General features: G+C 39.6%; 1 protein-coding gene across 3 annotated transcripts in view; it reads right to left on the reverse strand.

Annotated features, from left to right (window-relative positions):
- Positions 1-14,123, reverse strand: part of LRBA (LPS responsive beige-like anchor protein) — a 939,113-nt gene that overhangs the window by 135,045 nt on the left and 789,945 nt on the right. For all 3 annotated transcript variants that reach the window (XM_077477021.1, XM_077477022.1, XM_077477024.1), the window contains one exon: positions 8,252-8,419. In XM_077477021.1, coding sequence (XP_077333147.1) covers positions 8,252-8,419 — 168 coding nt within the window. The remainder of the gene's footprint in view (positions 1-8,251; positions 8,420-14,123) is intronic.

Genomic DNA, 14,123 nt, shown 5'->3' on the forward strand with positions numbered 1-14,123 from the left:
TATGGAGCTCCATCCCTCTCCCCCACCAAATACTTATCTGAGCCCGATCTTGAGCCAGCGATGCGCATGAGAGCTGCAGCTCTCTCCCTCCTCACTGGCTCAGACACAGCAGTGGGAGCTATTGTCTCCACTGCTGTCAATCACAGCCAGTGTGGAGGGCAAAGCTGGCTCGGGAGCAAGCCCGCACAAATGTCATCATAGCAGGGGGAAGTGGGAGGAAGGAGTGCTGGATCCCAGAAGAGGAGGATTGGGGCTGCTCTGTGCAATGGTTTTGCACAGAGCAGCCCTGATGCTCCTCCTCTGGGGTCCATGACATTTTTTACATTAAAAATATGCATTTTCAATCACTTTAAAGGGTCATGATGGGGCATTTCTTTACTCTGCATATCCTAGGGGATTCTCCAAAAAAATAGAAACAAAATTATTTAAACTGATGCCAACGGTAGCTAAACTTAACTGTGAAAGAGGTTATCTTAATGTAAAACAACTATGTGGTAATGTATATTGTTTATATGTATATTTTGTAATTTTATGTGTGTATAAGGGCAGCAATATCTGCTGATCACATATGCAGACTCTTCCTCCTGCTTAATAGTTATGCACTGTGTTGTTTCTTGCTGATCCACTTGTCTCACTGTAAACCTGCAGCAAAAATGAGACACTCCCTATAGCCAGAAAACATATTGCTTTGTCTGCTTTGGCTTTAGGTCACATGAGGAAACATGTAAGCAGCTATGTGCACTATTGATTGTTATGAAAAATGGCTTTTAATGAGAGGTTCTCTTTGGGGAGAAATGTCATGAAAAAATCCCTTGGTTTTTATCACATAAATAGCACTGGGGGAAACTACAATAGCATCTTCTTCAGGAAAAGAAATTTCAGCCCTTTCATTATCTATTCCAGACTGTTAAGACAGCTTTAATATCTGAGCATAAGTTTTCTTTAATAAATGCAAATTAAGGATTATATAGAGTTGGCATCCTTAAATGTGTTATGTTTGGCCTTATTTTTCACTGATTGGGATGAACTTTGCGTAATCTGGACTAAGAATGGTTTTGTATAGCAGGACAATGCTCTCAGCAGAGGTCAGTGGCTGGAGGGAGCCAAGAGCATGCTGCACATGTGGAGACAGTTAAGGTAAATACATAGGCTTGTTACTTTAACTTTGCAGATGCAAACTTAAAATTGCTATTTTCATAACTGTCTGATAGAACTAAGGCTGTGAATAGGGAAATGAAAACAGATGAACTATAACAGGAAAGGGCAGGATGCTGAGCATAGACATTTTATAGGCAATCTAATCCATAAAAGCTCTGTGACCCCTCAAGTATTGAAAATAGCAATTAAATAGTAAAATCCCTAATATGAGCTACAATAATAAAATGCCTAATTGACCTATTAACTCACAACATTTCTGTGGGAGTTGTATTACTCAGAATATCACAACATGTACAGTTATGTAGTTATGGCCAAAACCAAACATTTTAATGAGACATGGTCTTTCAGCCACCAAGAGGCTGCCATAAACTAAACAAGCAGGTCCATTAAAACAATACCTTAGTCTAGGGGCAAGCTCATCTAACATAGCATAAATTCAAGTACTTGCTATATTTTAAGAAACTTTACCACTGAAAACCCCTTGCATTTATCATTCATGGTTTCACGCCTACTAGTTTGTATTGGACTAAATCAATTTCATCAAAACCTCAAATGTAATGTGCATGTCCAAAATAGAATAGGTGTTTCACTGTTTTGCAATAAACAGAAAAATCCTTGTATTTCATATGTAGCATTTATAATTATTGGTTCAATCCATGCCTATTAGTTTGTTTTCGACTAATTATATCAATTAATCAAAACCTTATAAGTAATGTGCATGTCTGAAACATAACAGGTGTTTCAATTTTTTTGGTAGCTTATAGTATCTCACAAAAGTGAATACACCCCTCACATTTTTGTAAATATTTCATTAAATCTTTATAATGTGACAACACTAAAGAAATGGCACGTTGCTACAATGTAAGGTGGTGATTGTACAGCTTGCATAACAATGCAAATTTGCCGTCCCCCTCAAAATAAAAATAAAAAAACATTAATATGTCTAAACCGCTGGCAACAAAAGGGAGTAGACCCCTAATTGAAAATGTCCAAATTAAGCCCAATTAGCCATTTTCCCTCCCCAGTTTCATGTGACTTGTTAGTGTTACAAGGTCTCAGGTGTGAAAGGGGAGCAGGTGTGTTAAATTTGGTGTTCTCACTCTCTCACACTGGTCACTGGAAGTTCAGCATGGTACCTCATGGAAAAGAACTCTCCGAGGATCTGAAAAAAAGACTTGTTGCTCTACATAAAGATGGCCTAGAAGATTGCCAAGACCCTGAAACTGAGCTGCAGCACGGTGGCCAAGACCATACAGCAGTTTACCAGGACATGTTTCACTCAGAACAGGCCTCACCATGGTCGACCAAAGTAGGTGAGTGCACATGCTCAGCATCATATTCAGAGGTTGTCTTTGGAAAATAGACGTATAAGTGCTGCCAGCATTGCTGCAGAGGCTGAAGGGGTGGAGGGGTCAGCCTGTCAGTGCTCAAACCATATGCTGCACACTGCATCAAATTGGTCTGCATGGCTGTCATGCCAGAAAGAAGCCTCTTCTAAAGATGAAGCACAAGAAAGCCCACAAACAGTTTGCTGAAGACAAGCAGACTAAGAACATGGATTACTGGAACCATGTCCTGTGGTCTGATGAGACCAAGAGAAACTTATTTGGTTCAGATGGTGTCAAGGGTGTATGGCTGCAACCAGGTCAGGAGTACAAAAACAAGTGTGCGTCTTGCCTACAGTCAAGCATGGTGGTGGGAGTTTCAAGGTCTGAGGCTGCATGAGTGCTGCCGGCAATGGGGAGCTACAGTTCATTGAGGGAAATATGAATGCCAACATATACTGTGATACACTGAAGCAGAGTATGATCCCCTCCCTTCAGAGACTGAGCCACAGGGCAGTATTCCAACATGATAACGACCCCAAACACACCTCCAAGACGACCACTGGTTTGCTAAAGAAGCTGAGGGTAAAGGTGATGGACTGGCCAGGCATGTGTTCAGACCTAAACCCTATTGAGGGACATCCTCAAAACAGAAGGTAGAGAAGTGCAAGGTCTCTAACATCCACCAGTTCCATGATGTCGTCATGGAGCAGAGGAAGAGGGCTCCAGTTGCAACCTGTGAGGCTCTGGTGAACTTCATGCCCAAGAGGGTTAAGGCAGTGCTGGAAAATAATGGTGACCACACAATATTGACACTTTTTGCCAAATTTGGACATTTTCACTTAGGGGTGTACTCGCTTTTGTTGCCAGTGGTTTCGACATTAATGGCTGTGTGTTGAGTTATTTTGAGGGGACAGGAAATGTACACTGTTATACAAGCTGTACACGCACTACTTTACATTATAGCATAGTGTAATTTCTTTTATTTTGTGTTGTCATATGAAAAGATATAATAAAACATTTACAAAAATGGGAGGGATGTACTCACTTTAGGGAGATGCTGTAAATAACATTTATGTTAACCCTTAACTAATAATAAGGCCAACAAAGATGAATATAATCTTGTTCAATAAGAGCTTTAATATCTAGTTAAGGTGCAGTTAAGAAAAAAAATAAAAAATAAAAACAGGCCCAGAATTGTACTTGACAGTTACATCTGCTGGGAGGACTAAAATATAAGCCTGGCTGCCAATCTGAGACAAACCAGTTAGTCAAACCAGACACAGGCAACAGAAATACATGTCACTCAATGGCATTCAGAGGCAATGCGTTTATGGATAGTTTCAAACAGAGTCTATGTCTTTAAGTGTGATATGCTTGTTTGGGAAAAAAAAAAAAAAAACCTCCTGCTCTGGATACTGGACACAAGAAGGCTGATGTATGAAAAGTGAGCTATATTAAATATTTCTTGTTCTCTTAGCAACCAGTCAGAATCCTTGTTTTCAGGTTTTAAACCTGAGCTGCAGAAAAAGCAAGCCAAAGTGGATTGGCTTATATGGGCAACAATAAATATTTACCAAGCATATAAAAATTCAACAGAAGAAAACAAGTAGCCATGGTTGGCTAGCAACCTGCTACGATTTGTCTGAAAATAGCAAATATGAAATGTATTTTAATGTTTTACCATTACATAAGAGGCAGGGGCAGAATTTTGGAATAATAGAAAAATATGAAATCAATGTCCTCCTCCATGTAGGAGTAAGGAACAAAGCCTGCTCCTATCCATAAAACCTGTGGGACTACAACCCAAAATTATCCATGTATTTCATTCGTCTACTCCTTCACTGCCCAGATTCAGGTTAATGGCACTAGATTTCATCTTTTTACAACACAAAGTGGCACCAGGCAGGAATTAACCAGCATGGAAAACAGGGAGTACCCGCATTTATGGATAACCACTTATTCTTCAGATAAAGTTGCACTCTTCACAGTATTCAACCTTGTACTGATGGGTGTTCAAAGTTAGTGCCAAGCCAGAGGCAAAGTCACCAGCACTTCAAATCAATGTTTTTTTTTTTTTTTTTTACCGATAAATCTATCTAGCACTTATTTGGCATGCTAATGGCTTTGCCTCTTATTTTATTTATTTTTGCCTTTTATTCTTCCTCTTTCAACCTTGTGTACCTCTTCCTAACCCTGTTAAGGACTCTGATCATTTCACAAAATCAATTGTCACCAATGTCACACTCCCTCCATCCTTCTTCTATTCAAATGGGAAAGTCATTATTAGGTAACTGGATATCACACTTTCTGCAAAATCTTCAGACCTTTTCATGAGAAATTACTTTCTCTGCCTCAGCAGGTTGATTATCTTGGTTCAGATGCACAGCAGTATTCAAAATGAATATCATGCCTAGCTTATATTATTTATCTCTGCCAATTCTGACTGGCTATCATTCTAGCCTTCTTCTGCCTGCTCCAATCCATATGTAAATGGTCCACCATAAAGCCAATGATCAGCTTCGCTGATCTATCCAAACCTAAGCAATCTTGTGGATTGGATATGCCAAATCTCAAAATGGTACAACCAATTGTGCACCCTTGCCCAGTTCATCGATTGGAACTGCCACTCTAACCATAAGGTCTGGTCATCATTGGAAGCAGATGACAATACTCCAATCCTGTACCCATCCATGGATCCCTCCTAACCTAATACTTCCACAGATTCTGTTCCATTCATTAATAAATAACATTCAACCTTTCACCACACATTCTCCAGCTTACAGACTTCCTCTACTATTAGTCCTTTGAATCCTATTACATGAAACCCTGATTTTCTCCCAGGAATCCAATCTCCCCACTTGGGAAATTCCCACATCACCCACTTTACTTCCAATGGGACAGCATTTCTACCAAAATATCCATCTATACCAGAAATCCAAATGTGCCCCACATACTGTACAAACACAAAATATACATACTAAACCAAAAATGGAAAACCCAAATGCTAAGGCCTACAACACCCTTTGAAAGAACATGCATATACCCATATTTACAGTGTAAAATGTAACATGTTGCTAAGCTCCCCTCTTATCCTCTAAGAAACCCCACCCCTCCCCTTCAAGGCAGCATGTGGGGTTCTTATTCCCCCTAGCATTTCTCATTTTTAAAATAGGTGAATTGATTTGTGAATGAATAATCTACAAGCCCAGTTTACCTTAAAACTATTAATTGAACATAAGTGCGATAATCAATGCACTCATAGTCTATAGGCACTTCCCCAGCTCTCCAACTGAAGTGTACAGGTATGGGAAGAGAGCTGAAGGAATAGTTTGCAGCATTCTGACATTGCACTTGCGAACCATTTGCGGGTGCAATGCTTTGCAGACTCCTGTGGAAAAAAATAATAAATGAACATTTTATTCCTGCAAAATATGTGCATTTGTTACTTTTATAATGATGAACTCATCCTTTAACCATACCATAAAAATTCTAGGCCCTGCTTTTTCTGATCGTGAGAGCATATGCATTCACCGGCCAACAATGAAAGACAGATGCTTTATTAGTACCGAAATGCCGGAAACATCAGATAAATGTTTAACCCACGGTACCTTACTCCTAAGAAGGTTACATAGATTATGTCCCCCTGCCACAGATCTCTCCTGTAGATGCCCCAAATATAGGGGAACTGATCTTCATATCTGTGGAAATGATTGAATTAAACACAATTGGGACTCACTCACTGATTTAATCTCTAACATTAGAGGAACTACAATGAAGCTAACCCCAGAACATTGCCGCTTACATATTAATGGACAACACATACCCAAACATAAGAATTTATGTGCCTTACACTTGGATATAGGTTTCCAAGTAAATATAAAAAAAAAAAATGTAAGAGCCTGAAAATATAATCACAGTACAAGTAAACTGATGCAAACAACTCCCATTCACATTATATTTTTCAGTAACATATGCATTATAGCACTGTGCGAGTGTGTTATCTGTATAATGGAAAACTGGAGTGAGGGATAAACAGAGCAATAAATAGTTCCAATATGCAAGTCAACATGGATTCAGATAACTTGGTTCATTCAAGTACGAAATGAGAGAGACAGGGACATAAAGAACAGTGGGAAGGGACTTCTATACCATCACCCCCAGGGCATCTGCCACCTGTCACAACTCTGACACAGGTAGCAACTGTCCAGAACCAGGGAGGCTGTCCTCATCCAATGACCCTGCTGAGGGAGAACTTAAACCCTCACTTTTACCTAGCTTGTATGGTGAATGTGTTTCATGGAGGGGGGGTAGCTGTACTGGGAGATTTGCAATGGGGGGTTATCTGTACTGGGGGATGGAATCTGTATTGAGGGAGGGAGGTCTTTTTTCTGCATTCTCTCTACTATGCCAACTCTATGGGTTAACATAGCCCAGCCCTGCACCCTGTACGTTATGTACCCCAACCCCTGTGCTCTATGCATTATACACTCCTGACCCCTGCACACTGGAGGACTTTTATTTATCAGGTGGAAGAAATCAAGTTGCTATACAGTCTCCCAATTGCTTCCACGGACCCCAGGTAGTGCATCTCTTCCCTGATCACCCCTACCTAGAAAGAAAATGGAAGCATTGTTTGTTCCATTAGTTTCAGTGGAAAGCAGATGAGACGTCAGGGGTCGAATAGATTTCAGAAATGTTTCGCCTTCACAGATGTGCGCTGATGAGGCGGCACTGATGGGCACTGATAGGCTGAACTGGTGGGCACTGATGAGGTGGCACTAATATGCCACACTTATGGGCACCGATGAGCACTGTTAGGCGGCACTGGTGGGCACTAATAGGCAGCACTACTGAGGGGTGACTGATGGGCATTGACTGCAGTAACGGGCATTGATGGGCAGTACTGATTGCCAGCACTGACTGGCATTGCTAATGGGCACTGATTGGTGGCACTTGTGGGCAGTGGTGGGCACTGATCGCTGGCATTGGCGGGCAATGATGTATTACACTGTTTTTCACTATTGTAATCAGGGCACTGCTCTGAATGTACCATTCAGAGCAGTCAGAATAGGCAAACAAGCAATGGTTTTAATGGTTAAGGATATGAAAATGCACAGGAAAAGACGAAGCAAAAGGTAAGATGTTTCGTTTGCACAGTAGCTTTGTGTCCCGGGATATATTGAAAGAGCCAAGTAATTTTCAAGAAAAATCAAGATGGGAAGAGCAGCAGGAGAATTTACCATACTGTACAAGCATGATATAATTGCATTTATTGCAAAGTTAATTTCAACATTGCCACGTTTTGGCAACAACAGTTATACATCGTTCTTTGTCCCTGCGTAGCTGCCAGTACCATCTTCACTGAAGCTTCTTCCACTCCTGGAGTCTTCCTCCTTTAGCCATAGGGCAGCCAGTAATGATGCAACTTCAAAGAATGTGAAATGGGGTTCCACCATCTAGGCACAAGTTCCATTTTTCAGCAACTGACTGATGCCGAGAGTGTTCAATGCACGCACAGCAGGTAGTGTTAGGAAAATAAATAAATACGATGCTGACAAAAACTTTTTTTTTGGTAGAAGAAACAAAATTCCCTGCACCCACCTCGATTGTGTTGATGTGGGGATCTCAGTTTTTTTTTTTCACTCAAAGCACTGCTTGAATGAAAAAAAAACTGAGCGTGTATACCCTGCTTAAGACCATTTGTGAAACAGAATATACACCTAAAATTAAACCCTTGATAACGGTCCGTTATGGATTGAACATACCTCTCTCAGGACAGGATCTGTTATGGAACTCAGATTCACAGCTCCCTCATAGGTAAGGTAGTAGAACACATTCAGTGCTCGAACAGCTTCTGGTCCCTGCTGCTTGTAGCCAAATATAAGATCAATCCATTGGTGAAGCTGGCAAGACACAAACTCACTTTCCAAGGCCTGCAATAAAGGGAGACAAGGATATGTCACAGCAAAATATGTACAGCATTTATAACTTTATCACTTACCCTAAGCCTTATTTTATTAGATTTATTGCAATATTGGAAATTAGATGTCAGTGCATTTAGCACAGTACTCTGGGAATATTGTACCAATAAAATAAAATCTGTATTTACCAAGTTAAAGGTTATAGTTAGGTATTAAGTTTCAGGGTAAGGTTAAGAGTTAAGTGGCTGTTAAGTGTAAGAAGAAGGGTGGGATGGGGGTTTAACTGTTGGAATAGAATACATAAATTTCATTGTACCTACCTACACTACCTGGATACCTACCTACACTATTCATTCAATCTGTATTGTATCCAATTATGTATCCCTCATATTATATAGTTGTCAGTAGATCTAACATGATACAAACTGTTGAGAAATCTCAAGAAATCTTTGAAATACACCCCCCTTGCATTTCAAGGCATGGCTAACTTGAGTAAGGGAAGATGATTCATGTAGCATTTACTTCCTGGAATCCATCTGCTCTTAGCACATGCAAGCAGGCAGGAGGGTGTGCTTAGCTGAGAAAACCCATCCTCCCCTCCTGAAGCTTCCCAACATCATTTTTGCGTAGGCCACAAACCATAAAACAACTAAAGGAATGTAAAAAAAAGTAAACACAATGTACCTTCCTATCTATTTGCTAAGGCTAGCAACATTGGATTGAAAATAGTTAATGTTCATTGAGAGAGTAAAGTTCAGTTTTAAGCAAATGTTAGGTGTAAAATTGCAGAATTTTATTAGGGGGATTTAAGTCTTGGGGCCAGTCATCTTACCGTTTGGTTGTATATTTTCCTTTAGATGTACCAAAACTGCCATAGGATAACCTATTTAAAAAATTCATTCAATTTGTATTGTATCCAAGCAGGTAACCCTCACACACCAAAACTGTGGTAGATCTAAGGAGAAATGTTCAGATTGCAACGTGTGGCGAGTTTATGTTTAGAGGGCCAAAAGAAGGAAAAGCCATTCTGCTTGTTGATTTATAGGGCTATAGGTTCATCACAGATACACAACACATTTCAGCCACTATTGTCCCTGGAGAGAGGTGCCTAGCTTCAGGTGTACAAGAGCTTTACTGTTCTTTGTTCTCTGGTTTTCAGCCAGATTTCCCTCTATCCCAAAGCTACATTTGCATCAGAAATGTAATGTACAGTTTCATTAAAAAATATGTAAAACATTTACCCAATATGCTTTATTAATAACACAACCCTAAAAATAACCAAAAAATAATAAAATTTAATACCATAAGGTAGTACTTATTATATATGACCACATGTCAAAAGGTACTTGAGATATGATGACGCAGTCCAAAGGTTAGTACATTAATATGGTCTTCAATAGTTGGATATGTACTATTTTAATAAGTTGGGAATCATTATATCGTATGCATTTACGTGGATAAAGCTGTGGCAATAATGCCACTTTATTTATTACAGCCCTAATATTTAAATTTTCTTTATGCTCTCCCTGAAAAGTCAGGTTGACATTACAGCTGATAACAGTACAGTGTAATCAATACCAAGTATAGATAACTACTCAACAAAAATGATGAACCTCTTTCATTAACAATGCTTTAAAAACACAGTTCAAAAAGTGATACATAAAAAATGAGAATGGTCTTAATTTGTGGGTGGCATGCAAGACAAAAGCCCCTAAATATGTTAAAATTACAGCAGGCTGCTTGATTGTCAGCACAGTCAGATGTCACATTAATGTATGACAAACATTAAACCATACGCTTAAATGGCAATTTATATCATTTAAATGTTTACTGCCAAAGCCTATCATTACTCATTTAAATGTGACTTTCTGACAGCTAATTTCAGCTAATTTTCTAAGATTCACTTAATTAGAACTTTCAATCAAACACTTTCATATCTTTTAGCCTGGCTCAGAATTTCAGCTGTTTACAGTGAAAAAAAAAAAAAAAAAACAACTCTTTGGCCGAGAGCAAAATAACAAAAAAGAAAAGAAAGTTAAAAAGCAAAAACAACAGAACAGCCAAATTCTATCCCTTATTACATTTTTGAACAATCCCCTTTAATAAAGAATAGATACTAAAGAACAATGGAAATGTTTTTAATGTACTTGGCATCACTAACAACATATTGCAATAAAATAATAAATGATTTGCTGCTAACACTCCACCTCTAAAAATATTACTTCGATGTATACATCCACAGATTTGATTAAAAGGAACACTTTATCTAATTTACAGCTTGTAATAATCCAGCTAGAACAAAGCCTACCTGTGATAACCATTCACATAAATATACTCACAAAATTAAAACCATAAAACTCAGTATTTAATCCTATTAAAAATTAATACATGTATAATTGCTTAATAAGAGACAACCACCAGAGATCTCCTAAGTGTTCTGCAGACTATAAAATCATGCACAGAGCAGAAATAAAAGCGATGCAAATTCTCACAGTCTTTGACAGTGTTGGGTTTTATTTATTTTTGAGACTGAATGCACAGCGCAAATTATATTTTACTGCAGAGGCGGCAGAATGCCTTTCAACAGACAGTGTAAATGGCATGCCTGTGTCCAGACTGACCTAAACATATGTATTGGCTCAAATATATGGCATATATTTAACGCAATTTTAGAACAAAAAAAAAAAGGTGATGCTGAAACTTGTTTGGATATTTGGGTGTTCCCTACATAAATACTGCAGAGGCCATACACAATGAGAGAATAAGTACAAAGGTCCTCAAGTACTGTAATGGATGTGATTAAGGTATCATGATAAAATGCTTATTTCAAATATATATATATATATATATATATATATATATATATATATATATATATATATATAGTGTGTGTGCGTGCGTGTTTGCTACTGCTCATCAGCCTTAACCTTACTCAAAGATGACTGCGAGCTCACCCCCTCCCTTATTGTGAAACTGAACTGCAAAGAGTTAAAGCGGAGTTCCAGACAAATCACACTGTGCTCCCGGAGTGGACAGTGTCACGTGTCCCAGGAGATCGCCTAGAGGGAGGAGTCGCCTTGGCGGTCCCTGGGCGGAAGGAGGAAGTGGGACAGGAAGTCCCCCTCCTAACAAAGCCCTCACCCCCCCCAAAAAAAAATTACATGTCACATTTGGCATGTAAGGGGACGAGGAGTGCTTAACCACTTGCCGACCGCTGCACGACGATGTACGTCCATTTTTTGAAGAGGGATATCTCGGTAACGGCAGCAGCTGCTGCCACAACCGAGATATCCATCTCTTCAGGCGGCGGTCGGCTGTACAATAACGGTCGTCTCCGCGGCGGATTTGCCGCGAGATCACCGCTATCGGTGGTGGGAGAGGTGCCACCCCCCCTCCCGCCGCCCTCCCGCACCTTCCGCCGCTTACCGGAGCCGTCGGTAGCGGCGGAGGCGATCGGGTCCTTCTGTCGGCTGTGCATAGAGACAAGTGAGGCTAAGATGGCCCCCACTCGTCTCTATACCATAGGAGGGCGGAAGCGACGTCAAAACGTCACTTCCGCCCATACCTCTTAAAAGGTATATATTCTTTTTAAATGTCAGATTTTCTTTCTTTTTTTTTTTTTTTTTTTTGCATTTTAGCCCAAATATGAGATCTGAGGACCTTTTGACCCCAGATCTCATATTTAAGAGGACCTGTCATGCTTTTTTCTATTACAAGGGATGTTTACATTCCTTGTAATAGGAATAAAAGTGATCCATTTTATTTTATTTTTTTTAAAAAGTGTAAAAATAAATAAAATTAATTAAAATAAATAAGAAAAAAAAAAATTTTTTTTTAAAAACACCCCGTTACGACGAGCTTGCGCACAGAAGCGAGCGCATACGTGAGTAGCGCCCGCATATGAAAACGGTGGTCAAACCACATATGTGAGGTATCGCCGCGATCGGTAGAGCGAGAGCAATAATTCTAGCCCTAGACCTCCTCTGTAACGCAAAAAATGCAACCTGTAGAATTTTTTAAATGTCGCTTATGGAGATTTTTGAGGCTAAAAGTTTGATGCCATTCCACGAGCGGGCGCAATTTTGAAGTGTGACATGTTGGGTATCAATTTACTCGGCATACCATTATCTTTCACAGTATAAAAAAAAATTGGGCTAATTTTACTGTTGTCTTATTTTTTTATTCAAAAAAGTGAATTTTTTCCAAAAAAAGTGCGCTTCTAAGACCGCTGCGCAAATACGGTGTGAAAAAAAGTATTTCAATGACCGCCATTTTATTCTCTAGGGTGTTAGAAAAAAAACAATATAAAATGTTTGGGGGTTCTAAGTAATTTTCTAGCAAAAAAAACTGTTTTAAACATGGAAACACCAAGTCCGAAAAAGAGGCCTGGTCCTTAAGTGGTTAAAGTGGAAGTTCCATTTTTGGGTGGAACTCTGCTTTAAGAAAATTGTGTCTCCTTTCGAGACTACACCCAAGACGCAACATCAATATCTTAGAAGGAACTTAACCTATATAGCCATGATCGATTGCTACCCCCTATATGGACATAAACTAATTAAAAGCTTATACATTGTCACAATATTATGTTTTGCATATGCCTTGCCCGACACAAAAATCCGGCTGCTATATCAGCTGTGAAAAGAGGAAACAATAAAGTAGTAACTTTACGCTGAACTGTGGGCGTCTCAGAGTGAGTTACTTAAGTGTGCACACTCCAGATAGAAATCAGGCCAGGGGCAGACAAAGTCCGTAAGTTTCGGTCTATTTCAAAACAGTAGGGCCACAAAGTAGCATCTATTCATAAATTAAAGATTGCAGACTTTTGAACCATTTTTTCAATAGCTCACATCTCAGCCTTGAGGTGCACTAAAAGACACAAGTGTGTAATGCTACTGTGTAAGTGTATTGGCATGCAACTAAAAATGAACGGTTTTGTGACAAACTGCACTTCATTCCATGCACTGCGATAATACATAGTAAATTACATATTGCTTCAACTCAGTATTAGCCCTAATACAGAGAGTTTTTACCCACCTATGTGTTGAGGTGTTTTTTTCCATTGCACAGGAAAGGACAACCTGTGCACTGCAGTGCCATTTGTTTTCAAAAGAACCTTGCCAATGCTTGAGTGTTGCAGGACACCAGAGCACATGGATGGTAACTGTGCACGCACACACACACTGCACATTGACATGTATGTGTGTACATGTGTATGAAAATGTGTGAAGGGAGAACAAACAGTAGTCTAAATGAAGTTTAATACAGACAGTAATTTTATACTTAACCTCCCTGGCGGTTTTCCCAAGTGTGGTTCGGGGGTACATTTCAGTACCATTAGCAGTAACTCTGAGCCACACTCGGGATTGCATTGCAGGATCCTAGTGCAGGTTACTTACCCTGTCCTCAGGATCCTGTGATGTCCCTCCGCTGTGTCTGTGTCCTCTGCCCGATGCCTCTGTGTGCTAAGCTCCATTACCTGTGAGCGTCACGACGCACGGGGGTGAAGCCCAGCGGCAAATTCAAAATAAATAAAATTCATAACACATACAGTACACAGAAATCTTACAGATTACATTACTGTATGAAATTATTTCACATCACTTTTGTCCCTAGTACTTTGTCCAGTGCCCTGCGTGCAGTTTTACATTATATATACTGTTCTTTCTACCTGGAAACTTGAGACTGTCCATAGCAACTAAAAAGTGTCCCTTTACGT

The sequence above is a fragment of the Lithobates pipiens genome, unplaced genomic scaffold, assembly GCF_037356315.1.
Source record: "Lithobates pipiens isolate NorthernLeopardFrog02 unplaced genomic scaffold, aLitPip1_a1.2 Scaffold_13, whole genome shotgun sequence".
NCBI classification, from domain to species: Eukaryota; Metazoa; Chordata; class Amphibia; order Anura; family Ranidae; genus Lithobates; species Lithobates pipiens.